This window comes from Bos mutus, chromosome 18 (genome assembly GCF_027580195.1).
Source record: "Bos mutus isolate GX-2022 chromosome 18, NWIPB_WYAK_1.1, whole genome shotgun sequence".
Lineage (NCBI taxonomy): Eukaryota > Metazoa > Chordata > Mammalia > Artiodactyla > Bovidae > Bos > Bos mutus.
In genome coordinates, this window is record NC_091634.1 from 6,290,888 (window position 1) to 6,318,261 (window position 27,374).

Here is a 27,374-nt window from a genome sequence, read left to right on the forward strand (position 1 = left end):
CCACTGTAGCCAGCCCGCCTCCTCCCCGCTCACAGTGGGTCCTCCCAAGAGGGCTGCCTCCAGAGGGTCTTGGGTCCCCCTGTGACTGTGCAGTTGCCATGGCAACATGGTGAAAGCGAAAGTTGCTAAGTCGTGTCAGACTCTTTGCGACCCCATGGACTTAGTCCATGGAATTCTCCAGGCCAGAATACTGGAGTGGGTAGCCTTTCCCTTCTCCAGGGGATCTTCCCAACCCAGGGTTCGAACCCAGGTCTCCCATATCGCAGGCAGGTTCTTTACCAGCTGAGCCACAAGGGAAGCAACATGGTAGCCTCCCTAAAGTAGCTGTTCCAAGATGGCGGCCTCAACATGGTCTGCTTCACCAGGGCTGCCTCGCGGTGGTGGTTGCCATTCCAACCTGGCTGCCCCACCGCCCACAATCAGGTGACTAAACCTCCGGGAGGAGGAAGGCCGGGCCACAGACTCAAGAAGGACAGACACACGGGTGTCAAGACAAGACTATTTCTCACTTATAATTCGGGAAAGGGAAACGTGTCCGGGAAGGTCTGGGTTAGGGCTCAGCAGCCAGTCAGTCATCTTGTTAGGTGGAGGACAGAGCTTCACTGTGGCACTGTTGGGGGGAAAGAGAAGAGGGTGGTAAGAATTCCTGTGCCCCCCGCCCCTGCCTAGCCTCTGCCCTTTAGATTCGCTTGGCCAGCAGGGGGGGGGGCGTCAAGTTTTCCCTTCCCCACCCAGCTGGACACCAGGTTAACCCAACTTCATCCAGCCCTTGATTCCTGTAGTTTTAAACCCCAAGCTGGCATGTTCTGACTTCTGAGCAGCTGCTAGAGGCCAGCCCTCACTGGAATCCTGAAGAAGGCATATTTCTGAGCGGATTCAATAGTTGATAAGGGGACAGCAGAACCCTAGGAACTGGGTCGGCTGGGCAGGGCGGTGCTTTAAAATGACAGGCAGGAGGTGCGTGGAGAGTGGTCCCTTGTCTGCTGGGCTGTCATCAGAGCCGGGGGCGTCACGGCCGGGGAGGTACCCTGGAGGCCCATGTGAAAGTCGGCCGCCTCTGAGGGGACTTGGTGAGCGGCCTCCCCATCAAGTCTTGACTGGGGGATGTCTGTTGGATGGAAGCCCGAGGTGGGAGAGGCAATGGCATGTGCAAAGTCCCAGGGGCAGGAGAAAGCACAGCTGGTTTGTCCAACCCCCATGTTCAGTGTGGCTGGAAAACGGGGGGCGCCAGGAGGGGGGACCTGAGGCTGGAGAGGGGCTGGGGTGGCAGATTCAGGACTCTGACACCAGGCTGAAGGGTCCCAGGGCCGCTGGGGGAGCCCTAGGAGGGCTGTGCGCAGGTCAGCCGTGGGTACAGAGCGCCCTCTAGGGCCTGGAGGTGGAACTGGAAAGAGACGAGGCGGGGTAGGAGGCTGGGGTGGAATTCAGCAGGAAGAGGACAAAGGAGGCTGAGGCTGTGGGGCAGAGAGGCAGGGACGGGAGGCACAGAGCTTGGGGACAGGCCGTGGAAGGGGGCTGTCTTCCGGGCTCTCCCGGCCACCCCTCGCCCCGGTCCTCTGCCACTGCCCATGACGGTTTCGATGCTGTGTCCACACACCTCCCCAGCTACACCGGAAGCCTTAGTGATCATTTGCTAAGCTCTTCGCATCCTCATTCACCTCTTATTTGTCCTTCAGCTCCTCTGGAGAACCTCAGACTCCTGCCCAGGCGGGGTCAGGTGCCACCCCACCCCCAACACCCTGTGCTGCCTCTGTCCCCCCTACCTGGCAGTGTCCCTGCTGGGGCCTGAATCAGCTTCCCAATCGTACTCCTAGAGGGCGCAGGTCTGCCCCGCACCATCAGCTTTGTGGATGAGGGTCAGGTGGGTGGAGCATAAGGCCCCCCCCACCCCCAGGCTCACCTCGGACTTCCAGCTTGCACTCGGCCAGGGCCTCCCCCAGCTCGTTGACAGCCCGACACGAGTAAGTCCCCGAGTCGAAGGGGGAGGGACGGCGGATGTTCAGCGTCAGGACCCCCTGCTGGTTAGTCATCAGGAACTTGGGATCTTCGCGGATCTCCATCTTGTTCTTCATCCAGACCACCTTGGGCTGTTGAGTGGAGCAGACAAGGAAGCCGCATGATGGAGGGTCCCCTGCGCGTTGGCACAACGGGGCCTTGGGAGGCAGTGTGGAGTCTCCTTTTGGCTCTCCCACCCCCTTATTTTGACTGGCTGATCATGGCTGGGTCACTTCTCTCTGACCCCCAGTCTCCTCTTCTGTAAGAGCAAGAGCTCCCCGTTGTGGTGGCCCACAGGGCCTATGTGATTTGGCCCCATCGGTCCTCTTCCCTCACCTCCCGCCCCCTCCCTCTCTCTGTCCAACCCATGGGCAGCCTTGCAGTTCCTCCGACCGGTCAGGCCCCGGAACAGCACCTGCCTGCCTTTGAGGTCTCCGCTCCCACGTCACTTCCGGGCCCTAGACTGGAACAGGAATGCCTACTTTACACTCTCACGACTGCCTGCGTTTCCCTAGCAGACCCTCCACGCTTTCTAATTTTCTTAAGTAATTGATTGATTTGGCTGCCTTGGGTCTTAGTTGCATCATGCGGGATCTTTTGCTGTGATACGCGGACTCTTGTTTCGGAGCGCAGGCTCAGTTCCTCCTTGGCAGGTGGGACCTTAGTCCCCCAACCAGGGATCGAATCCTCCTACCCTGAATTGTAAGGTGGATTCTTAGCCCATTGGACCACCAGGGAAGTCCCCACCCTTTGTCATTTCATTGTCAACCAGGTGGCACTAGTGGTAAAGAACCTGCCAGCCAACCCAGGAGATGTAAGAGATCTGGGTTCAGAGCCTGGGTTGGGAAAATCCCCTGGGAGAGGGCATGGGAACCCACTCCGGTATTCTTTACCATCCAAGCCCCCAGGGAAGCCCCCATTCCCATATTCTTGCTTGGAGAATCCCATGGACAGAGGAACTTAGCAGGCTACAGTCCATAAGGTTGCAAAGAGTCAGAAATGACTAAAGTGACTTAGCACGCACGCACATGTGACTTCAAAGGAATGGCCATCTTCCCCAATATAGAGGAACTCCTTGTTCAATTCACCAGCACATAGAAAGTCTCTGAAATATGTGTGTTGAAAGAATGAATGATGTAAATAAGCAAATGAAGTGAATGAATGAACTGAATAAATAAATGAATCAGTAGGGGAATGAATGAATAAATGGAGTTAGTGAATAAAACAGTAAACAGCAGTGATGAAATCCATGGTAGGCCTACTGGGGCTGATGCTAAAAACTGGAGTTAGACCAGGAGACGGCAAAATGTGTCAAAAGGGTCAGGCAGTCAATGATTTAGGCTTCCTGAGCTCTATGGTCTCTGGGCCAGAGACAACACACAAACCAGTGTGAACAGCCATGTTCCAATAACAAAAGGAAAAGAAAAAGGATTAAAAAATCTTATTTCAAGAAAGCAGTGGCAGGCAGATTTGGCCTGAGGGCCATAGTTTGCAGCCCCTGGTCTAGGTGGGCCCTTGGGAGTTAAAGACTGCAAGTATCAGCATTCCCAGACAGCAGCCTGGAAACTGGACAGGGCCTTGAAGTGTTAGAACCCCTCCACCCCAAAATTCCTGTTTTTGAGGGAAGTCGGAGTGTAACGAGCTGAGATTTGTGCTCTGGCTAGAGGAGAGAGACAGGAAGCGGGTGAAAAGCAAGCAAATCCTGGGGCTTCCCTGGTGGTCCAGTGGTTCAGACTCCGCACTACCACTGCAAGGGGCACAGGTTCAATTCCTGGTTTGGGAAGCTAGGATCCCCCCCATGCCATGTGGCACAGACGAAATTAACAAATACAAACAAAGGAAACACTTTTCACTAAAAGTAAATCCCATGAGCAGACGAGAGAGAACTCAGGGAGGAGAAGCCCATCGGTGGGAAGGCAAGGAGGCTTCACCTTGGAAGGTGAAGATGTTCCTCCAGGGTTACACACACACACACAGCACCTTCGGGTGGCCTCTCACGGCACAGTTGAGAGCTGCAGCATAACCAGCCACCACCACCCGGTCAGGTAGAGGCGTCAGGAACTTGGGGGGCGTTCGGAAGTCGTGCTCCTTGTACTCGGGCAATTTGAGGGTCATACCTGGGGGAGGGGAGATGCACCTGTGAGGGGACTAACCCTGACTGTCTCCGACCACCTCTCCTCCAGCACCAGGTGCCATCAACTCTGAGTCCAGGAGGGGGATGATCAGAGGAGTCAAGTGCAAACCCCAGAGAGGCTATGTATATGACAGATAACCAACAAGGCCCTATTGTATAGTATAGAGAATGCTACTCAATATTCTGTAATAACCTGCGTAGGAAAAGACTCTGAAAAATGATGAATATGTGTATATGTAGAACGGAATCACTTGGCTCTACACCTGAAACAAACACACCATATGTCAACTATACTCCAAAAAAAAAAAACAAACCCAGAGAGAGATGGGGGACCAGGACTGGCCCTGAGCCGGTGGGGGTGGCCAGACCTGTCTTGACGATCCGGGCTGTGTTCTTGGAAACGCCAGGCAAGTCGCTGAGCCCACAGACGTTTTCGCTGTAAACTCGGAAATAGTACTCGTTGCCCATGATGAGATCGGACACGGTGCAGGAGGTGTGCCGGTTGCGCTCATAAACTGTGAACCACTCCTGCAGCGTGGGGGACAGGGAGGGACCGGGAGGGTCAGGGACACGGACCCAGGAAGAGCGTCAGGAAAGCAGACGCCTCGCTCACAGAACCTGCCCTTCCCAGCAGCCCTGTTCACAGCCAGAGGGAGGCGGGAGCAACCCGGGTGCCCCTCAGCGGCTGAACGGACAAGCAAAACACGGTCCGTTCCAGCCAGGGACTGGTAGGGGAATTCCCTGGCGGTCCAGTGGTTAGGACTCTATGCTTCCACTGCAGCGGGGAACAGGTTCCATCCCTGGTTGGGGAACCAAGATTCCGCAAGCCAAGTGGTATGGCCAAAACTAACCAAATGAACATGGCACTCAGCCACGAAAAGCACTGAAGCACAGATACCAGCTACAACATGGATGAACCTGGAAAACATGATGTTGAGTTGAAAGGAGCCAGACACAAGGGCTCACAGCGTGTGACCATGTCCAGATGCGATGTCCGGGATGGGCAAATCCACAGAGACAGGATGCAGATGGGGGGCTGCCAGGGGCTGTGTGGGGGGGAAGAGGAGGGACTGCTTGATGGACACGGGGTTTCTGTTCCAGGTGATGGAAATGTCTTGGAATGAAATAGAGGGGGTGGTTGCACAACATTGGGAAGATGGGAAATCCCACTTAAAAATGTATGCATGCTAAGTTGTTTCAGGCATGTCCGATTCTTTGCGACCCCATCCATGGACTGTAGCCCGCCAGGCTCCTCTGTCCATGGGGATTCTCCAGGCGAGAATACTGGAGTGGGTTGTCATGCCCTTCTCCAGGGGATCTTCCCAACCCAGGGATCGAACTGGAGTCTCTTACTGCCTTGGCAGGTGGGTTCTTTACTATTAGCACCACCTGGGAATTTTCGTTAGGTGAATTTTACCTCAATAGAAAGAAAAAGAAAACCTATTAGAGTTCCCCTGGTGGCCTAGTGGTTAAGACTCAACGATTTCACTGCTGTGGCCCAAGTTCAATCTCTGGTCAGGAAAATAAGATCCCACAAGCCACATGGTGCGGCCAAAAAAAAAAAAAAAACTATTATGCACTAAATCTCAGCTAAAAAGTCTTTCCTCGCGGCCTCCGGCCCATTCTCCCGGATCTCTCAGTGCCTCAGTTTTCCGCAGCTGGGAAATGGGAAGTCTGCTGTAACAATCTCCCTAGCTTTTCTCCCCTTACCCTCACACCGCCCCTGGCCCCTCGCTCACCATGGTTTTCTTGTCGGCTTTCTGGACAAAATACCCGGTGATCTCACTGTTGCCGTCATCCTTGGGGGGCTGCCACTCCACCAGCGCGTTGGTACCCCACACCTCCTTCACCATCACATTCTGCGGGGGCCCTGCCTTTTCTGGAGGATGGGTGGGCTGTTAGAAGTCAGCCCAAGCATCTCTAAATGTCCGGCGCCTCACTCCTCTGGGCCGCCCGCCCACCCCACCCTTGGCGGGTCTCAGGTTCCCCTCCCCCGGCATCCCGCAGGCATTTCCTCCCCTTCTGTCCCACCCTCCTCCGGTCCAACTTCTCCACTTTCCCGCGTCCGGGCTCATTCTCCTCTCCTCCCCTCCCCTCCCCGCCCGCGGGCCGCGCACCCACAACCCGGATGCAGACGGTGGCCGTGTCCTTCATATTCTCGATCTGCACCGTGAGCTCGTACTCCCCGGAGTCGGAGCGGGCCGCCTGGCGCACGAAGAACACCGTGTCGAAGTCGCTGGTGCGCACGTGCACGTGCGAGGTGTCTATGGGCGCCCCGCCCTTGGTCCACACCACCTGCGGCCGCGGCTTTCCCTGCCCGGGGAGGGGCGGGGTGGGGCGCGTGGGTCAGCCTGGGTCTGACCCGCAGGAGCTGACCCCTCCTCACCCCTGCGCCCCGCTCCGCGCCCCCCCCCACACCACCCACCCGCAGCTCGACGTACCTGGAAGGGGATGACCAGGTTGAGATGCTCCCCGACTTTGCGGACATAAGTCTGGCGGAGGTGGCGGGGTAGCCGGATTTTGGGTTGCTCTGAGGGTACAAACCCAGGGAGGGGCTCAGTGCCAGAGGAGGGTGCGGGGGGACGTCCCACGGAGGCACAGAGACCAGGGGAGACGAGCGGGTGGCCCTAGTGACCACACCAGCTTGGTCTTTCGGAGCGCAGGGTCGAGGGGTCAGGAGGTGCTCACCCACAATCTCCCGGATGGTGACCGGCTGGGCCAGGGTGGCCGGCTGGCTGCGGCCTGCGATGTTGACCCCAACCACGCGGAAGGTGATTTTGGCTCCTGTGGGGAGATTCTTCACAGTGAAGCCGCAGCGCTCCACGGGTTCTGTGTTAGCAGGGATCCACTCATCAGCTATGAGAGAGGAGCCAGGCTGGGGAGCCTCCTTCAGGACCTTCCTAGGGGCCCCCTCTGGTCTGTGTCCCTTCAGTGCCTCGGGGCCCCACCGCAATGCCTAACTGCAGCTGACATTTCTTGAGCTTGTCTCAGGACCAAGTCGGAGCTGATTACTGTTAGTTCATTAATTACTGCCTCCGCAGTTATCCCCATTTTAGAGGTGAGGAAACTGAGGGTCAGAGAGGGTAAAGACTTGGGAGTGGTAGTTAGAGAGGGCCCCCTCGGATTTCCTGCCTCTGTAATAGGTGACTTTCCATCTTGGTTTCTTTGCCATGGGTTGGTGAGCTAATATGGATCAGACCAAGAGTTGACAGGGTGAACTCTAACAAAGTAGATTCTGAAACACAGATGGGGAAGGGGAGGCCAAGGGGAGAGTGGAGCAAAGAGCACTGGAAAGAGAAAGGGAAGAAACTGACCAGAGTCCAAGCATCCATCATTCACGTGCATCCCCGGATGCGGTCATCACTGCATCCCATCAAGGTGGGAACTGGCTTTGCCATTTTTAGATGAGGAAGCAGAGGCTGAGATTTGCCCAAGGTCACACAGTTAAAAAGTGTAGGGTAGGGCCAGGACTGGAACCTACATCTGTCTGACTTAAGGTCTGGGATATGGCGTCACTGTCTTCCCTGTGAGAGGACCACGTTGGAGACATCCCCAGAGCCCAAGCACTGGGCCTGTCGTGGAGTCACGGAGCCATTGACGCCAAAGACGGCTCAGTTTGTTCAGTGAAGGTTGGAGGGCGAGATGTGTGGAAATATGGATGGATGCATGGATGGATAGATGGATGGACATATAGACAATAGATTGTTAGACGGTTAAATGGTCCTGTAGGCAAACAGAGGGATGGAAAGCAGGGAGGGAGAGAAGAAAGTGGCGAAGAGATAGATATAAGGATGAAAAATATGTAACTGGTTGGGTAGATAGCTGGATGATCCAAACAGTTTTCAGATAGATAGAGAGATGGCTGGATGGATGACTGGGTAGTGAAGAGGAAGGAAAGAAGGGAGGAGAGAAGGAAGGGAGAGGGAGAGAGAGAAGGAAAGGAAGGAGGGAGAAATAAGGGAGGAAAAGAAGAAAGGAAGGATGAAAGATTGGTGGGATGGGCAGATGAATGGATAAATAGATAGAACAGAGGAGAAGGGGGTGTAGGGAGCAGATAAGTACTTGGATGGATGGATGGATGGATGGAAGGTTGGGTGGGTGGGTAGATGAATGGATAAATAGAATTGAGGAAGGACAATAAACATTTGGAGGATGCGTAAAAGGTATTGCTGTACAGAGAATGTGTGTAGGAGAGGAAGAAAGGAAGTGGGTAAGGAGAGAGGGAGGGACAGAGGACAAGCTGGTCACTGGGGGCCTGGCTTGACCCATCCCATCCGGGACTGGAGCAAGCACAGACAGAAGGGTGGCTCACGACGCCAGAGATCTGCCCCATGAGCAGTCCCAGCCTGGACGCCCACTGGGGCTCTGCCTGCGTCACTGCCCCCCACCAGGCCAGACAGGGTGACTCACAGCCCTCCACGCAGTACTCGATCAGGTACCCATCGATGCCGCCCGCCCCGATCTTATCTGGGGGCCGCCACTTGAGGGTGGTGGTGGTGTCGGTCACGTCCTCCACAGTCAGGTGTTGCGGTTCACTCGTGGGCGCTGTAAGATTTCAGGGAAAGGGGGTGGCGTCAATGAGGACTCAGGGGTCAGAGCTGGAGTCTCTGGTCAGGAAAGGGGTCCATATGGTGACTCAGAGGTCAGCAAGCAAGGATGTGGCATTGCTGGTCTCGAAAACCAGGGATCCAGGGATCGTGAGGTCTCCAAGGGCAGGGATAAGTATTAGCGTGGTAGATCAGAGGTCAAGGACACATTCGGGAGACAGCATGGAGTCCAGGATCATAAACGTGAGTGGAGAATGTACTGGGTGGGGAAGAGGTCAGAAGGGTGCGTGGGGCTGGGGGGTCAAAGTCTTGAGTTGTTGGATGAGAGGGGGCAGAAGTCAGCAGAGTTGAGAGACTGCAAGGCCTGGATGTAGGGTCCGAGATCAGTGACAGGTGGGGCATGGGTCAGGGGTGGGCAGGGACTCGGGGAGGGTGCAGAGAGGCATCACCAATAGGCATGAAGGGCTTGGTGTTCATGCTGGGCTGGGAGACCCCGATGACGTTGACGGCAAAGACTCGCATCTCGTAGAGGATGCCCTCGATCATGTTGGTGGACTCGTAGGTGGTCTCCGTGAAGACCTCGAAGTTCAGCTTCATCCAGCGCTGGGAGCCCTTCTTCTTCCGCTCCAGGAGGTATCCTGGAAGCCCCCCAAGGCAGAGAGAAGTGTAGGCAGTCATGGGGAGGCCTGGGGTCACAGGTCAGTCGGGGGGCAATCAAGGGCGCAGCAGAAGGTCACATGACCCAGAGAGGTCTGAGGCCATGAATGTTAGGGTCACAGAGCAGTTAGAGGTCACCCACGTAGGGCCAGGGATTGAGAAGGGTCACAGGTCATGAATCAGGGAGTCAGGAGTCACGGAAAATCCTCGGCTGTTAGCGAAAGCCAGGAGGAAAGGACGACGGGAAGGCAAAGGGGATGGTGAGATGCTGAAGACGGAAAACCACGTCTCCAAGGGTGGTCACTGAGGCTGCTGAGGACTCTTGGAGGTCAAGGAGAAGTCGGGGAGCGGGGGAGGTCAGCGGTCATGGACCTTTGGAAGACAGGCACTCACCAGTGACCGGCCGTCCCCCGTCGTACTTGGGGGGCTCCCAGACCAGGACGGCCCAGTCCTCTCCAACCGACGTGACACGCACCGCCTCCGGGGGGTCTGGGACATCTGGGCAGGGCAGGGGGCGGGGTCCAGGCAGGATGGTCAGAGGACCCCTCGGGGCCTTGGGGGACCACCCCCTGGCTCAGCCCCTGGGACCCCCGCGCTTACCCACAACCTTCAGTAAGATGGAGGCCACGTCTTCGCCCACGGGATTGGTGACCTTGATGGTGTAGCGACCCTCGTCGCCTCGCTCTGCGCTCTCGATCACGAAGCTGCTGATGTCGCCTCGCTGCTCGATGCGGACCCTGCCCTCGGTGCCTGTGAACACCTGAACACAACCGCCAGGTGGCCTCCGTCCACTTCTCTCCAGACCCAGATTGGCCTCTGCCCCTGCGCTGCTCAGCAGTCTGCAGGGGCTCCCCGTGGACCCAGCCGCAGAGGACCCGGTGGGCCCGCCCCCAGCCTCATCACCACCCCCTCGCCCTCCTCTCCCTCCAGCAAACACCACCCTTCATTAAACACACCAGACCGTCTCATCTCCAAGATGTTACAAAGCTGATCCCTGGGGCGTGCAATGCCCTGACCCACTTCTCGACCTGCTATATCATTACCCATCCTCTAGAACCCACCCAGAAGTCACCTCTCCTGGGAAGCCCTCTTGGATACCCTCAGCTTGGACACCCTCAGGAAGGGGTGCCCCAGCCCCTGAATCCTCATAGTTTCCAGTACCTCCCTTTATCTCAGCCCCAATCACCCTGGACTGTGACTCGCTGGGCACCGGTCTGCCTCTCTCCTCAAGTGAAGGCTCCAGGAAGGCAGGGGTTACGTGTGATTCCTGGTTGTATCCTCAGTGCCTGAGCACAGAACCTGGCATAGAGGGAACCTCGGGGCGGGGGAAGGGGGGGAACTTTGCTGAGTGAAGGAATGAATGAAGACTGAGTCAAGTCTCTCCATTTTACAGAAGAGGAAACTGAAGCCCAGAGGCGAGAAGAAAAACTGAACTGTCTCAGGGCCTGGAACATACAAGATGAAAATATTCATTGGATGCACGCATAGATGGATGGGTGGATAGATGGATAAGTGGACTAATTCATGGATAAGTGGACAAATGAGTTGATTGTTGAATGAATTAATCAATTAATGAAAGATAGTTAGATGGATGAGTTGATGAATGGCTGGATTGACTGATGGATTAACGGGTTAATGGATGGGTGGATAGATGGAGTACCCATCATGTGCTGGGCCAGTACCATGTGATGAACAAATATAATCTCCAGTCTTCATCTCTCTGAAGAAGGAATCGTACTCATTTTACAGACAATGAGAGCGAAGCTCAGAGAGGGGAACCAGCTTGCCTAAAGCCACCCAGCAGGGCTGAGAGGGAGAGGTCAAGGCACTGGGGAGGCCGCACCACACCTCATCCTCCTTCATCCAGGTGGCAACAGGCCGGGGCTCCCCTGTGATGGACACGTCCATCCTCAGCTTGTTTCCGGCCACGACCACGATAGCATTTTCCGAGGTCTGCCCAGAGCAGTCCAGGTGGATTTTGGGTGGCTCTGGTGGCAGAGGAGAGAGTCTGGGCAACTTGGGAGTGGACAGCTAGGCCTCCTAACCCCTCCAGAGGACCTCCTGGGAAGCTGGGTTCCAACAGCCATAGAGAACCAGCGGTCCAGGCCCCCAGCTCCCTCTTCCCTCAGACCCAGGATCCAGACCCCCAGCCCCTCCCCGCTCAGACCTGGGGGTCAGGACCCCCAGCTCCCTCTTCCCTCAGACCCAGGATCCAGACCCCCAGCCCCTCCCCGCTCAGACCTGGGGGTCAGGACCCCCAGCCCCTCCCCCCTCAGACCCAGGGGTCCAGGCCCCCAGCCCCTCCCCCCTCAGACCCAGGGGTCCAGGCCCCCAGCCCCTCCTCCCTCAGACCCAGGAGTCCAGGCCCCCAGCCCCTCCTCCCTCTGACCCAGGAGTCCAGCCCCCAGCCCCTCCTCCCTCAGACCCAGGATCCAGACCCCAGCCCCTCCTGACTCAGACCCAGGGGTCCAGCCCCCAGCCCCTCCTCTCTCAGACCCAGGATCCAGACCCCAGCCCTTCCTCCTGAAGACCCAGGAGTCTAGCCCCTGGCCCCTCCTCCCTCAGACCCAGGATCCAGCCCCCGGCCCCTCCTCCCTCAGACCCAGGGGTCCAGCCCCAGCCCCTCCTCCCTCTGACCCAGGGGTCCAGCCCCCAGCCCCTCCTCCCTCTGACCCAGGGGTCCAGCCCCCAGCCCCTCCTCCTCCTGCTTAAAGACCATAGCAGCCCCTGGTCCTTACCTTGCTTGGGGACATACTCCACCTTGATTTCTGGAGGATGAAGAAGACCAGATGGTTAGGTCTATGGGGCCCCTCATCCCCCCATCACACCCTGGAGGCAGAGGGGAGAGCCTGGCGTCACCCTGGGACCTGGGGGTGGGGGTGGATTCAGGCCCACGACATCCCACCTACCCTCTACCACCCCCCAATGTACAGTTAGGGCAACTCAATCCTGAAGAGGGGCATCTGAGATCCCCAGGGGAGGTGGGAAACCCAGAGGCACCCGCACCCAGGAATTTGAGCTTGGCCGAGAGGGACAGGGCATAGCCATCGGGCACAAACGTGTAGTCTCCCTCATCCTCGGGCCGGACGTCATCAATCACCAGCTTGTGGAACCTAGGGGAGGGCAGGGCAGAGGTCAGCCTAGGTCGTCCTGGGGACCACCGCGGAGAAACACGCTCCACGGCACAATCCACGTGCCCAACGCAACGCTAGTAACTGGAACCCAATCCCACTCTGCTCCTTACTAGCTGTGTGACCTTGGGCAAGTCACTTAGCCTCTCCCTGCCCCTGATTCTTCACCTATGAAGCAGGGGTAATGTTGACAGTCTACGAGGGGGTTGCTGTAAAGCATTCAGAAGACTCTCCAGCACTCCGTAACGCGTTAGCGTTGACTCTCGCCCTTGCTGACACCACCAGCACGCAGCAGTCCTTACACAGAACCCAGAGAAAGGCTACGTTCTGCCCAAAGCTGCTGTCGGGAGACCCACAGGGACACAGTGTTCCGCGGGCGGCGCGGCGGCACTCGGCACCCGGCACCCTACAGATTACCAGGTGTCGATGTCAGGCATCCACATGCTATGTTTTGAATTCCCGTCCCGTTTCCCTAGCTAGACACCCTCCCCTCCAAAGTAGTTCCCCCCCTTTTTTTTTCTTTTAATGTTTTTGCTGCATCACATGGCATGTGGGATCTTAGTTCCCCAACCAGGGATCGAACCTGTGTCTCCTGCATTGAAAGCACAGAGTCTTAATCACTGGGAAGTGATTAATCACCAGGGAAATCCCTTCCCTGCCAAAGCCGACTGCAAACACGGCCACAGATTTCCCTCCCTGGAGTGGTAACCCCTGCAAGGAGAGCTCTCAGGTTGTGACCTCTTTTGTCCCATAGGACATGGTAGAAGCGACACAGGGACAGCGCAAGGCACTCAGAGGCCCTGTTCGCTTCTGCTCTCTCGTGGGACACCTGTGTCGGCCACAGGAATATGCCAGGACCAGCCTCCTGGGGGATGAGAGGTGCCACGGACCAGACGGGAGCAGCCCAGCTATCCTAGCTGAGACCCTGAGCGAGTCCAGGATGATGGCTATCCGAGATCAGCCAGCCTCCAGCCATGCCTGAGACTCACAATGAAATAAACTCCTGTTCTTTTTCTTTTGGCCGCACCACACAGCCTGTGGGATATCAGTACCCCAACCAGGGACTGAATCCAAGCCACTGCAGGGAAAGCACCGGGTCCTAACCACTGGACCACCAGGGAATTCCCTAAACCCTTGTTCTTTGAAACCGCAGGGTCTGCGGGCCACGTGCACAGCGCACTCCGTACCTCCCCGTGTGGGAGATGGTGATCCGTTTGCTGGGCCGCACCTCCACCCCGTTCTTGTACCACTTGCCCGTGACCTTCTCATCGGACACCTCACATTTGAACACGGCCTGTTCCGAGGCCTTCACCGTCAGGTCCGCAATGTCCTGCAGGACTTCCAGCTGTTTCTCTGGACGGGGAGGGAAGGAGATGGGGTCATCAAGGTCCAGTCTGTCCACGCAGGGATTTGCCAGCACCCACTATGGGCCAAGCACAGTCCCCGGCTCCGGGGACCCAGCCATGAAACAACCCAGAAAAAAAACCTGTAGGTTTCACGAGCTCACGTTCTAGTGGGGAAACAGATACTGAACGGAAAACACATAAACCAAAAACTGGAGGGAGTGACGGTTGCTTGGATGGCATCATCGACTCAGTGGACCTGAATTTGAGCAAACCCCAGGAGATACCGGAGGACAGGGAAGCCTGGCATGCTGCAGGTCAGACGTGACTTAACGACTGAACAATAACAACAAGAGGGAGAGACGAGGCCTGGGGGAAGGCAGGGAGGCTGCAGAAGGCCCCCAGGAAAGCAGGCACAAGAAAGCAGGCTTATCAACTTGGAAAATAGCCAGCAGGCTGGCGCGGAGTGAGGGAGGCAGACAAGGGAGATGAAGCAGGCAGGGTCAGACCCTGAGGGCCACAGACAAGGCTCTGCATTGACTCTGAGGGAGGTGGAAAGTGTTGCCAAGATGGCTGGGGTCTGACTTACTTTTTTTTTTTTTTAGTTTTAATTTTTTAAATAAAACAATGCATTTGTATGGCTTAAAAATAAAATGATAGGGGCTTCCCTGGTGGCTCAGTGGTGGGGAGGCTGCCTGCCAATGCGAGGACACAGGTTCAATCCCTGGTCTGGGAGGATCCTGCATGCCGTGGAGCAACCAAGCCCATGCCCCACGACTACTGAGCCTGTGCTCTAGAGCCCGGGAGCCACGACTACTGAGGCCCTTACATCCTCGAGCCTGTGCTCTGCAACAGGAGAAGCCACCACAGTGAGAAGCCCACGCACTGCAAGTAGAGAAGAGCCCACGCAGCAGTGAAGACCCGCACAGCCCAAAAAATATAAATAAATACAGTTATGAAAAAAATAAAATGATAAGAGGATGTAAATATAGAGGGGGAGATTGCTCACCTCCCCACCGCCAACTGTACAGGGCTCTATGCAATCTCCAAATACATTATAGCCAGCTCACAGCCGTAAAAGCAAAGATGTGCATACAGTTTCTTTCCTCCTTCCTTCCCTTCCCTCTTTTCTTTCTTCCTTCCTTTCCTTCTTTCTTTTCTTTCCTCCCTCCTTCCCTCTCTCCCTTCCTTCCTCTTTCCCTTCCATACAAATAGCGGCATATTTGCTTCTTCACCTAACAATATATGTTGGAAACCCTTCCAAATCAACAGAGTTCTTTTTATGGCTACAGATGGATATATCATCTTTTATCTGGCCTATCAATGACTCAAGGTTTTTTGGTTTTAAGAATTACAGGGGACTCCCCTGGTGACTCAGTGGCTAAGACTCCATGCTTCCAATTCAGGGGCCCCATGTTCGATCCCTGGTCAGGAAACTAGATCCCACATGCTGCAACTAGAGTTCACACGCCACAACTAAAGATCCCGCATGTGACCATGAAGACCCAGTGCAGCAGGATAAATAAAATAAAAATATTTAAAAAAAAAAAAAGAATTACAGGCTCACAGGAGTCGGGGTGGGGGTGGTGACATCTCTTGTAAATGTAGTCATCTGCACCAGAAATTGACATGGGTCCTATCCCGTGAGCTAGACCACAGAATGTGTCCCGTTTCCATCCTCTGACATTTTACAAGGATTGCTCTGGCTGGCATGGAGGTGGGGGCACAAGTGTACAAACAGAACGAACAATGTAGAGACTACTGCACCAGTCCAGGCATAAAGGGATGGAGACCTGGGCCAGGTGTGGGCAACGGAAGTGGAAGGAAATTGTCAGATTCAAAATATCCTTTGAAGGTGGAGCCCCCAGGATCTGCTGGTGAATCGCATGTAGGGTAGGAGGCAAAGAAGGAGTCAGGGAGAGCGCCAAGACTTGGGGCTTGGGCACCTCGGAGCTGTGTGTTGAAGAACTCGCAGTGCGGCCCCTGCCCCATCCCCCGGGAGGCCCCGTACCTTCCACGATGAGCTCCGCCTCACACTGGCCGCCATTGGTCATGACCTGGTAGTGCCCCTTATCCTCCATGGTCACTTCCGAGTAGATGAGGATGTGACGCTTCCCATCCTTCTTGAGGCGGTACCTGGCCTTGAAGGAATCCTCCCGAGTCAGTTCCACGCCGTCTTTCAGCCTGGGGGGAGGGGGAAGTGAGGAATCCGTTTGGCCCAGAGTCTGGATGTCAGAGGTGAGTCAGGGGTCAGACAGTCCTGAGCAAGAATCGGGGGTCAGAAGGGAAATCAAGAAAAGGAGGCGAGAGAAAGGTTGACAGAGGTCTAGAGTAGATGGGTCACAGGTCAGAGGAGAAAAACAGGAAGAAGTGGTCACAGGCCACAGGACTTCGTTGGAGGTCAGGAGGCAGAAAATGAGGTCACAGTAGAGGTCAGAGTATAGAGGAAGTTCAGGGTCACCGAGATATGGCAGATATCATGGCCTCAGAAAATGGTGCTTCCCTGCCTGGGCCACTCCTCCCACCTCACTTCTACTTCCTCATCATTTGAATATCAGCTCAATTGTCACCTCCTCCAAGAAGCCTTCCCTGACCTCCTGAGTCCCTCTCTCCTATTTAAAAATGGTTACAGCATCAGTTATTGCTCCTCTGATATACTTGTCAAAATAGAACTGTGATAATTATTTGTGTGATGACTTGATTAATGCCTCTATCTGTCTCCAATACATACACACACACACATACACACACACCATGCCCCAGCAATTTGCCAGATCATAAACTGCATAAGGGCAGAAGCCATGTTGATATATTTTCTCCCCATTTTACCTCCAGTACTTTGAAGTGTGCCATCACACAGTAGGTGCTCTATAAATACTTGCTGGATGGGGGAATAGATGTAAGAATGGATAAATGGATGGATAGATGGGTGAGCGGGTGGATGGATGAGATGGATGGCTGAATCAGTGAGATGAATAGGGGGATGGATGGATGCAGGGTAGATAAATGGACAGACAGATGGATGGATGGATACATGAGTGAATGGACCAAATGACGGATAATTGGTTGAATGGGTGAATAAATAATTTAGTGAATCAGAAACAGCAAGGGTCCGGAAAAAGACCTGGAAGAGCAGAGGTCAGAAGTTTCAGGAAGAGGTCATGAGTGACGATCAGGATTTATAGGGAAAGGCTGAGGTCTCCCAGAAACCTGAGTAAAGGTCTGAAGCCTTCAAGAGAGATCCTAAAGACAGAAGCTGAGACGAAGACACTGTGGGCATCCGTATGGAGATCAGGGGTCAAGAGTCACTTACCACATGACTTGGGCACCCTCTTCTGACACCTCCACTGCCATTTCTACCCGATCGCCAACAAACACCTGCTGGTCCTCCAGGGGTGTGACAATCAAGACTGGGGGTTCTAGAAAGAGACTCACAGACTTAGAGAACAAACGTATGGTTCCCAGGGGGAAGGATGGGGAGCAGGAATAGTTAGGGAGTTTGGGATGGACATGTCCACACTGCTGTATTTAAAATGGATAACCGAGAAGGACCTACTGAATAGTACATGGAACTCTGCTCAATGTTATGTGGTAGCCTGGATGGCAGGGGAGTTTGGGGGAGAATGGATGCATGTACACGTAAGGCTGAGTCCCTTCACTGTTCACCTGAAGCTATTACAACATTGTTTGTTAATCTGCTATATCTCAATACAAAATAAAATGTTTTTTTAAAGACTCAGGATTCTGTGGGCATTGGGAGAGAGGGGTCAGTAGTCTCCTGGTAGCCCCACAAGAGGCCAGTAGCCCCACTGCCCAAGCTCACGCCCAAATCTCGGCCTCACCTTTGACGAAGAGCTCGGTGAAACACTTCTCGTCTTTGACGACGACCTCATAAGCAGCATCGTCCGCCAGCGTGCACTTGTTGATGGTGAGGATTCGCTTCTTACCGACATTCTCAAACACGTATCTGGTGCAAAAGTCTCAGCTCAACCCAGGGCACGGAGGGGATCCTCCATTCACCCATCTATTCTCAGGACAAACCATTCACTCTCAGAGCCAAGTTGTGTGGGAAAGGGGTTGATGGTCCAAGTTCTAGTATTTTAAAAACCACAGCAGAAACGCTAACTGTCCACGCATATCGACCTTCTTCCATTTAGCAGCGGCACACAGCAACCCGCCTAAAGGACTACATTTCCCAGACTCCTTTGCAGCTAGGATGGCCACACTGCTGAGCTTGGACCAACAGAATGTGAGTGGAGGAGATGGGCATAACTGCTAGGTTATCCCTAATTTTGTGATGCTTGTTCTAGACTTCTCTCCTTCTCTCTTCCTATCTGATAGATACAATTGTGCCCATGACCCAGTTTCAATCATGCAGATGAGGACAAGACCATAAGAAATTGTGTAGCCAAAAATGTGGAACCTGGATCTAGATCAATCAGCTAGAAACATCATCTTTCTCTCTAAACTACCGTGTTCTGGGGACGCTTCGTTATAGCAAGTTAACCTGCATCTTAATTAACATAACTTTTCATCACATCCCAAATGCTCATGATGAGAAATGTACAAAACACAGCCAAGGGAAAATTAATAAAAGTAGAACCCATCTCCATAATTGTTCTGCCAAGAGATACTTGCTACAAACATTTTGACCTCTGTCTTTTTGATCTTTTTATATAAAATCTATACATAGATTTACATTTTGTGTAGCAGAAATGAGAGCTCTTCTTCTGCACATAACACTAGCCTTCAACAGCTTCCCATGTTAGTGTCAACTTTAGAATCTTTTTTAGTGACAGCACAGCACTTTAATATGGAATTGTATGCTTTGGTTGTTTTCCATTTTTTGCTACAGCAGCAAACGATCCAGTGAACATCCCTGCAGCTAAATATGCATAACCATGATTAGGCCCTTAGGAAAAATACCTAGCATTGGACAATCTAAAAGTGAACACACTACCCTTCTGGAGATTTGCCAATATACATCCCCACCACCACCATCTGTGGGCCAGTTTTCCTGTGTCTTCTCCAGCACTAGGTTTTATCATTTTCTAAAGTCTCTGTCCAACTGGAGAGCAGAAAGACCACTGCTTTTTGTTTTGTTTTCTGGTTTCCTAGCCCTGAGGCATGTGGGAACTTAGCTCCCCTACCAGGGATCCGAACCCACACCCCTTGCAGCAGAAGGCGAAGTATTAACCCCTAAACCACCAGGGAAGTCCCAAGACCACTGTTTTTGTTTGTGTTATTATTATAGGTGATGGTGTTTGTGTTTGCAAGGTCGAATATGTACTTAGTGTATCAGCCATTTGGGTTTCTTCTAACTGAATTCCTGTTCTTCACTGCCTTTGTCTATTTTTCTACCCAGGTATCAATATCTGTACTTTTCATATGGATGAAGGAGTGCCCTTTCTGGGTTAAGAGTAGCCAGTCTTATTTCTGGACTCTTCCTCTCTCTGGGACTTGGATTCCCCCCAACCTGGGCTCTACCCCCGACACATACTTGCTACTTGGTTTGATTTCCTGGCCGTTCTTGAACCACTTGAGGGGAAGGTCTGGGTCGCTGATTTCTACCACCAGCTTGATCTTGTTGCCTCTGTCCACTTGGTAGGCTGGATCCAGCTTCTTTGTGAAGGCTGGAGATGGAGGGATGCGAGTGGGACGGAGCTGAGATGTTCTCAGTGCTCTGAGCCATCAAGGCTCCCTCCCCAGACCACCAAGGTCAAAAACCCTCTTATGAACTTGGAGGCCCCTGAGAACAGGGCTCTCTGTTACTTCTCAGAGTGGGACCTCCCAAAGATAAGTCCAGGGTCCGACCATTGGCTGCCCACAATGCTGGAGTCCCCGTGGGGAGGGCCCTTCTCCCCTCAGACCAGCACTGACCTGCGCTCTTCTTGACCTCGACCTTGGCCTTCTTGAGCCGCTTCAGCATGCCCCGGAGGTCAGTGATGCCGTACTGGAAGGCGATCCTCTCATACTCGCTCTTCTTTGCCCCTTTCAGGAGCTCCCAAATCTCTGGCGGGATGCCGAGGTCATCATCATCTTTCTTCTTTTTCTTCTCCTCCTCAACCACCTGCCTGAAGGTGGGGAGAACAGGTCGGGGGCACCAGGGGAGTGAGGAGGTGAGGGTCTCCCCCTGCCTCCTCCTCCCACTTTCTGTGTCACTTGCCCTCTCTGTGCCTGTTATTCCTTATCCTGTCCCACCTGGTCCATCGCCCAGCCTCCTTCCTCCCTGGCCTCCTGACCTCATCCCATCTCTTCCCCTCTAGTCTGTTCCCTCCTTGGCCCCCGAGGGCTATTTCTGAACCCTTACATCAGATGCCATCCTTTCTCTATTCAAAACTCCTCCGTGGCTCCCCACTGCTCTAAGAAGGAAACCCCAGCTTCTCAGCCTCGCAATCACAACCTCACCCTCTGACCCATCCCCACTCCCCCCACTACCCAAACCACCCTGCTTGCCTTTTCCTGAATGCTCTGGACTTGCTCCTGCCTCCCTGAGCCTTTGCACAAAATGTTTCCCTGCCTGGATGACCTCTCCCCCTGCCCTTCATCCCACAAGACCTAGCACCAGAGTTCCCTCCTCCAGAGGCACTCCCTATACTCTCAGGATAGCAGTTGCCCTCACTCTGGGCTCTCACAAGGCCCTCGTGGGACCGTCTCTCCGACCACACTAAACAGTCCTGGTCTGTGTCCGTGTCTGCTGGACCAGACCCATCTTCTCAAGGCAATGAGCGACCCAACATCAGGGAACCAGTCAAACTTCTCTCTCTCCCCTGATCTCAGCTCAGGGCCTGGTAGACAGGAGGCCTCAGAAGATGTTTGATGAGTGAGAGAGTGAGTAGATTTCTGGAAAGAAGGAAGGAAGGGAATGGAACAAATGAAGGACAGATGAGTGGGCAAATTTGGGGACATGTGACTATCTGGATTGATGTGCAGAGCATTAAATGGGGGACTGATACTGGGTGGAGAGGTCCATGGATGGTTAGGCTGATGGATGAACAGGTCAATGGATGGGTGGATTGGCAGAGAATGGATGGCATTAAGATAGGTGGATGGGTTGATGGAGAACGGCTGAGTGAGTCGGGACGAGCTGGCTGGGTGAACGTGTTGATGGAAGATGGCTGGGAAGATGGATGTCTGGGTAAAGACAAACAGATAAATCTATTAGTAGGTAGAATTGTTGGGGATTTCATTATGGGGATTGATGAGTGAATGGAAGGATGGATATATGGACCAGCAGATAATGAATAACTGAGTGACTGGACAAGCATCATGTTGAATTATATAAAATGGCCAATATTCAATCTTTTTTTTACCTACACAATAGCAATTGCATACAGATGAGTCTTGGAGAAGGAAATGGCAACCCACTCCAGTATTCTTGCCTGGGAAAATCCCATGGACAGAGGAGCCTGGTGGGCTACAGTCCATGGGGTCGCAAAGAGTAGGACATGACTGAGCGATTAAGCATACAGCACATAGATGAGCCTAACGGAGTGATCTGGCAGATGCATGTGCCATTGAAGAGCTGAACAGTTGATAGAGGGAGGCCTGGCTAGATGAGGAGGTAAATGAGTTAGGATGGGTGGATAAGATGTTGGACTCAGTTGAAAGAGAGATGCTGGTGCAGATAGAGTCACAAATGGGAAGGTGGATGTAGGGTAGATGATGGATGGTGGAAGGGTGGATAGACAGATGCCTCAATAGGTGGGGAAGTGGAGGATGGAGTCGGTGGGTGAAGGATGAATGAATGGGTCAATGAATGGGGGGCTGAGTGTAATGGCCAATGCATGGGTGGACAGACGGGAAGATGGTGAGTAGATGAATGGATATGTGGGCAGAGGAATGGGCAATGGGTATGTAGGTGGATAAGTGGATTCGTCGGTGGATAAATAGGTAGCTGGTTGGATGAACAGAGCAGTGGGCAGACTGATGAGTGGGAAGGTTGATTAGTAGATGGATAGATAAGTAGCCGGTTGGATGGCTGGATGAATGAATGGACTGGTGGGGAGGTGAGTGGACAGGTGGATGAATAGGTGAATCAGAGCCTGAGTGGACAGGAAGGTAGATGTGAGGGTGATGGCTTAGAGGGTGGGTAGGCAAGCAAACTGATGGGCAGATGATTGATTGGGTGGGGTTGAAGGTACAGGTGTGGGTGGATGGGTGGATGGACAGGTGGCAGGGTGGTAGGGGGTGGGTAGATGGAAGTGGAGTGGAGTCCCAGGATAGCAGTGGAGAAGCAAGGGGGGCAGGGGAACCTCACCCACCATCTTTCTCCTCCTTCAGCCCCCATCTCCCCGTTCCATGCCAGACAGAGTGGACTCACCTCTTCTTCAACAGTCCACTGAAATCCAGCTCACCCGCAGTGTCTGACTTTGCTTCACCCCTGTGGCCATTGAAAGGGAGTGTGGACCTCATTAAAGTCCCAACTCTCAGGCTCACCCTGGATCCCCACTCCTAGGCTTCCCTGATCCTCCCCGTCTCCCACAGCTGCCCCCCAAGGGAGACCCTCCCATGGTCCTTGGCACCAGGTCACACCCCTGCTGCTTCCCAGGGTCCAGGGTCACTTACGATCGCTTGAAGCTCTCTAGACTCTGCCCAGCGGAGTCCTGACGGGGCGCTGGGGAGGGGTGATGGGGGAAGAGAGGATGAGCTTGGAGGCAAAGCCTGATCTAAGACCAAGAGTGCCCCTCCCTCCAGGCCTGCACAGCCTCCTCCAGGCCTGTACAACCTCACCCAGGCCCCTTTCCCTCCATCTCGTGGGCCAGCACACCCTCTCTATCAGACGTGGACACCCTCTGCTTGTAGACTCATTTCCCTGCCATGAACCACCCTCTCTCAGCAGCCTGTATCCCCCAGCTGAGCCTTCTCCCCAGGTGGGCGCAACCTCAGCACCTGTGCCCTCCATATTTAAGCTCCCCCACCACCTGAGCTGAAGACTCCTCAAAATCTGTACACCCTCAGAGCTCCACACACATGCCCCCAAAGCTGTGTAACTTCCCATCAATCCTGTACACCCCCACCCTCAACCCATTCACCCTTAGACTCACATGAAATAAACAATAGACAATAAAATGGAAAATACATTTGAAAAACAAAACTTGGGACACTCTCACTTCTCAAACCCTTACTACCACTCTCTCAAGCCTGTATGTTGTGACCCTGGAATCTACATAACTCACCTCCTAAGCCTCACATGCACATCTCCAAACCCTGAACCTTTTCACCCCCAAATCTACACCTCAACAGGCTCTAGGATGGTAGACTCTCTCCCCAATTTTGAATGGCTTCCTTGGTGGCTCAAGTGGTAAAGCGTCTGCCTGCAATGCAGAAGACCCAGGTACAATCCCTGAATCGGGAAGATCCCCTGGAGAAAGAAATAGCAACCCACTCCAGTATTCCTGCCTGGAGAAGCCCATGGATGGAGGAGCCTGGCGGGCTACCGTCCACGGGGTCACAAAGGGTCAGACACAACTGAGCAACTAATACTTTCACTTCCCTTCCAGGTTTGAATACCCTGATCCCTGCCTCTGTGCTCCATCCGCCAAAAAACAGTGCCCACCTCACCCCCACCTCTACACTCTATCCCTACACCTGGCTAGCAGATCCGCCCCCTTACCCAGACCCAAGACCCTTGGCCCCCACCCCCACCAGCATACCCTCCACATCGATGTTGAAGGCACAGCTGTCACAGAAGTCCTTGGCTTTGACCTCTATGCGGTAATCCCCGCGGTCCCCCAGTACCACCTTCGTGATGTGCAGCTCTATCGTGTACACCTGGGGGCCAGGCCAGGGGTGCCAGTGCATGCGATGACCCTCGGTGCCACCCCATGCCCCTACAGCCCACCTCACCACTCTCCAAGTTCTCCCAGGAAGGGCCAGCTGTCTCCTCCCATGCCTGGACAATCTTGACCTCTGGGGGCCCACATCCCTGACCCTGAGAGCTCTCGGGGGCATGCACACCCCGTGCCCAAATGCAGCCTGCTCCTACGGGAACATTCTCCCCCTCTTGCCCCGCACAACCTCCAGCCCTGCCCCCCACGCCCTCGCCTCCCCATGGGGTCCTCACATTGCTGGCGGCGTCGTGGGACTCCTTGAAGGAGAATCGGGCACCGCTCTTGCTGCCCAGCTCCAACCACTTCCCCTTGAACCACTTGACGGCCGGTTTGGCCGGCAGCTCTTTCCCATTCAACTTGGCCACGATCACAGTATCCTTTCCTGGGAGGAGGGGGGAATGGGGTGGCAAAGGAACCGTAAGACCCTACAAAGCGGACTGGGACGCTGGTAGCCTCCGGCCCCACCTCCCTCAGACCCAGGAGCCCCCAGACCCCCACCCCCTCCTCGCCTAGGCGCCCCTCACCAGTCTCCACCGACACGGAGTCTGGCTTCTTCAGGAAAACGCCGGTGGGCTCCTCCGCGGTGGGAGACTGGTCTTCGGGTGGGGCTTCTGCTCAGGAGATAAGATCCGGGGTTATGGCGGGGGTGTCTGAGGCGGGCCGGGGAAGGGGGAGGCAGGCCACTTTGGGAGCGGGGTTTAGAGCGAATGATGGGACCTTCTTCTGCTCGGCATCAAAAAGACCCTGGAGGCAAAATGGCTTTTCCTGACCTGGGAGAGACCAACTGTCATTCAGGTGTGTGGGTGTCCAGACTCCCCAACCCGTTTGGGCCTCAATTTCCCCATCTGAGATCCGGATGGTCTTAAACCGGGGCTTTAAAAGGGTAGGAGAGGTGTCAGGACGGGCTGGGGCCGTTCAGAGCTGGGCGGGACTTGCGGACGGATCGGCCAGTTGCTGGAGGCTTGACGGCCAGGCTGAGGGGCTAGGCTCCGCCTTGGAAGCGCTGGGGAGCCCTGCAGGGCTGTGAGTAGGGGAGGGCGGTCAGCCCCGGAGCTGTGGGGAAGACGGACCGAAGGAGAGGGCGGGGAGGTACCACCCGCGAGGCTGCGGATGAGCCGCCAGGTTCCGCTCGGCCCGCGGGAGCGCCATCTATCTCACCTGTAGGGGGCGCTGCAGGGGCCTCTTGAGGGGTCGCTTCCTTGGGAGCCGGCTTGGCAGCAGCATCTTTGCCCGCTGGGGCCTTTTTGGCCGCTGTGAGGCAGAAGACATTCCCGGTTGAGCACGCGCTCCGTCTTCTCTTCCAGAACCCCGGAGCGCAGGCCCCCGGGCCCCGCCTCCTTCAGATCCTGGAGTCCAGCCGTCCAGGTGTAAATTTATCTCTAATCCGAGAGTCTGTGGATCCGGTTTCTCCTTCCCCTCCCCGGGGAAGGTCTTGCCTTGTCCACCCGGGCCACCCAGCTCTGACCTTTTAGGTCTTGACGGTATAATTAGCTCTTCCTCTGGGCTGGAAATCAGATACTGGTGCTGACCACAGCATCTTTCACACGCCCTGCCTGCTGGCGCCCGGCCCGCCAGGACCCCAGCTGCAGCGAGGGGCTGGACACCCACCCTTCAGCCTGGTTGGCCTGGTACCAAACGACTGGACGTCCCAGGAGGAAGGGTCCTCTCTGGAGGCTTGTATCTCCTCCGTTCACTGCTTCATAGAGAGGAAGCCCCATCCCATTCGCATATAAAAAAATGCTCTCCAGTCCCATTCAAAGAAGGGCCCCGAAAACTGTACACAGAGAAAGGCTCTCCAGCCTCTGTATGGAGAAGGTCCCCTAATTCCTATACCGGGAAGCCCCACACCCCATCGAAAGGAGGTGCCCTCATCTTTGTACAGAGAACTCGCCTTACCACGCAGACCGGGACCCTTAATAACTAGACACGCAAGGACCGGACCTCATCTCCCTGAAGAAAAAGGTCCCAATCTGCACTCACAGAAGTGACCCCAGGTCCTTTCCCAGAAGACCGCATCCTCAAATGTAAAGGACCCAATCACCCCGCCAAAACCCTGCAGTCTCCAACCGCAGGACTTCCATCCCAGTGGAGGAAGAGGGACACTGGTTCACAGAGAATCTCCACGTGCACCCAGAGATAAGCCCCCAGCTCCCTGCAGAGAAAGGAACCCCCACCACCACAAAGGGAAAGGGAATCACCCTCCACACATACACCTAACTCAGGTATGGGACCCTCCCCTCCCACACAGGGAAGGGCTCCCCTCCCCAATGGGAGAAGACACCCCATTCTCCCGGCCCCACGGAGGGAGGAGACCCCAATGAAAACAGGGCTGCGTCTCCACAGAGGGAAGGAGTTCCCCCAAGCCACCTGGTTTTGCCTCAGGCATGTCGTGGGACCTCCTCCTGCTCCTCCGACCGCAGCGGTGTCCCGATGGGCCCTAGGGAGGACAGGTGGACCCCCCCGGGGGGGGGGGGGGGCCTTTAAGGAGTCGGGAGACTCCCAGGAGGCTCCGGGAGGCATAGACGCGCCTCTCCACCCCACCCTCCCCTGCCGCCCCACATTCCGCCTGTGTGTTTTAAAAGGCGAGAAATAACAGCTGGACAAGGAGAGGTGGCCGAATGCCAGGTCCCCAGGGAGAAGGGGGGCTGGGCTTCCGACACCTGGGTCTAAGGGAGGATGTGCGGCAGGCGGGGACTCCTGGGTTCTGAGGAAGGTGGGGGCCTGGACTCCTGAGTCCGGGTGCAGAACCGACCCGGAGTCCAGATTCTTGGATCCCAGAGAAAGGAGGATGAGGGCCTGGACTCTTAGGTCCTGGACGGAGGGACAGGAAGGGACTGGGGTTTGAAGTGGACCAGGACTCTGAGCCAGGACTCTGGCATGGGGGTGGGGGTGGGGGGGTGGGGGCGGGGCGCGTAGGGATGGTGGGGAAGATAGGGTCTAGAAAACCATTCTTAGTATCTGCAAGGCAGGCGTTTTCGGGAAACCAGAGCCGGGAGGGAGAGTCCGGTTTCCCAGCGTAGGCAGGATGGCCGCAGAGGAGGCGTGAGGGGGTGGGGGGCGGGCACTGAGGCTCGGGGACTCCGGAGTCCCGCCCCCCCCCACCGGCGCGGGCCTACACACAGGTTTGGGGCCCTGGCCGCCTGGGACCCCTCCTGGGGCCGCGCCCTGCCGGATCCCCGCCGTGGTTCCCGGAGCGGGCGCGGCGGGCACCGGACGCTGGGGAGGGGGCGGGTGCCCCAGCGGGGGCGGGTGGGGAGACCGGGAAGGCCCTGGAGGGCTGCCCGGACGTTGGCTCTCTTCCCGGCAGGGGGACCTGCGGCTTTCTGCATGGGGGTGGTGGTGGCTGGACGCTGTGCAGGGGGAGGCGAAGGAGACGAGGAGGGGACCGCGGGAGGGGAGCGTCTTGGGACGCCAGGTGTCTGGGGGGAGGAAGGCGAGGTGGGCGCGAGAGAAGAGGGGAAGGGTATGGAAGCTTCAAAAGTGGAGGACGGGCGGGCAAGTAACGCCGGCGGAAAGACCCTGGAGTGAGGGAAGACTAGTCGGTCCCGGCTATTTTCCTGTCCATCGTCACCTCCCGCACCCCCCCCCCCCCGCCCGCCCGCCCCAATCCTTTTCCAAAACCCCCTAAGAGCCGGAAACGTCCCCGCCTTCTCAGAGCTCCTAGCCAACCCAGAGGCAGCTTCCGGATGACGCCACGGGTTGCCAGGCAAACTGCTACGCGGCTCCAGCGGGCC

General features: G+C 55.4%; 1 protein-coding gene across 1 annotated transcript; it reads right to left on the bottom strand.

Moving 5' to 3' along the window:
- Nucleotides 1–487: 487 nt before the first annotated feature.
- MYBPC2 (myosin binding protein C2) lies at nucleotides 488–26,173 on the bottom strand. Its single transcript, XM_005905040.3, has 28 exons — nucleotides 26,008–26,173; nucleotides 24,799–24,891; nucleotides 24,165–24,251; nucleotides 23,874–24,022; nucleotides 23,464–23,581; nucleotides 22,376–22,424; nucleotides 22,131–22,190; nucleotides 19,688–19,881; nucleotides 19,308–19,440; nucleotides 17,650–17,774; nucleotides 17,121–17,226; nucleotides 15,819–15,991; nucleotides 13,652–13,817; nucleotides 12,340–12,446; nucleotides 12,072–12,101; nucleotides 11,182–11,321; nucleotides 9,934–10,093; nucleotides 9,727–9,831; nucleotides 9,126–9,314; nucleotides 8,540–8,674; nucleotides 6,818–6,985; nucleotides 6,571–6,659; nucleotides 6,247–6,442; nucleotides 5,869–6,008; nucleotides 4,498–4,657; nucleotides 3,976–4,112; nucleotides 1,901–2,087; nucleotides 488–610 (listed from the first exon to the last, which is right to left on the bottom strand). The coding sequence occupies exons 1-28, from the start codon at nucleotides 26,024–26,026 to the stop codon at nucleotides 600–602; spliced, it is 3,426 nt and encodes a 1,141-aa protein (XP_005905102.1). The 5' UTR covers nucleotides 26,027–26,173; the 3' UTR covers nucleotides 488–599.
- Between the last annotated feature and the right edge of the window lie 1,201 nt (nucleotides 26,174–27,374).

Bases quoted from the DNA above. Each gene is read 5' to 3' on its own strand.
- MYBPC2 (XM_005905040.3), bottom strand. The intron at 9,832-9,933 runs GTAAGCGCGGGG...TGCCCTGCCCAG, and splicing joins CATCTTACTGAAGGTTGTGG to ATGTCCCAGACCCCCCGGAG. The intron at 6,660-6,817 runs GTGAGCACCTCC...TTGTACCCTCAG, and splicing joins CACCATCCGGGAGATTGTGG to AGCAACCCAAAATCCGGCTA.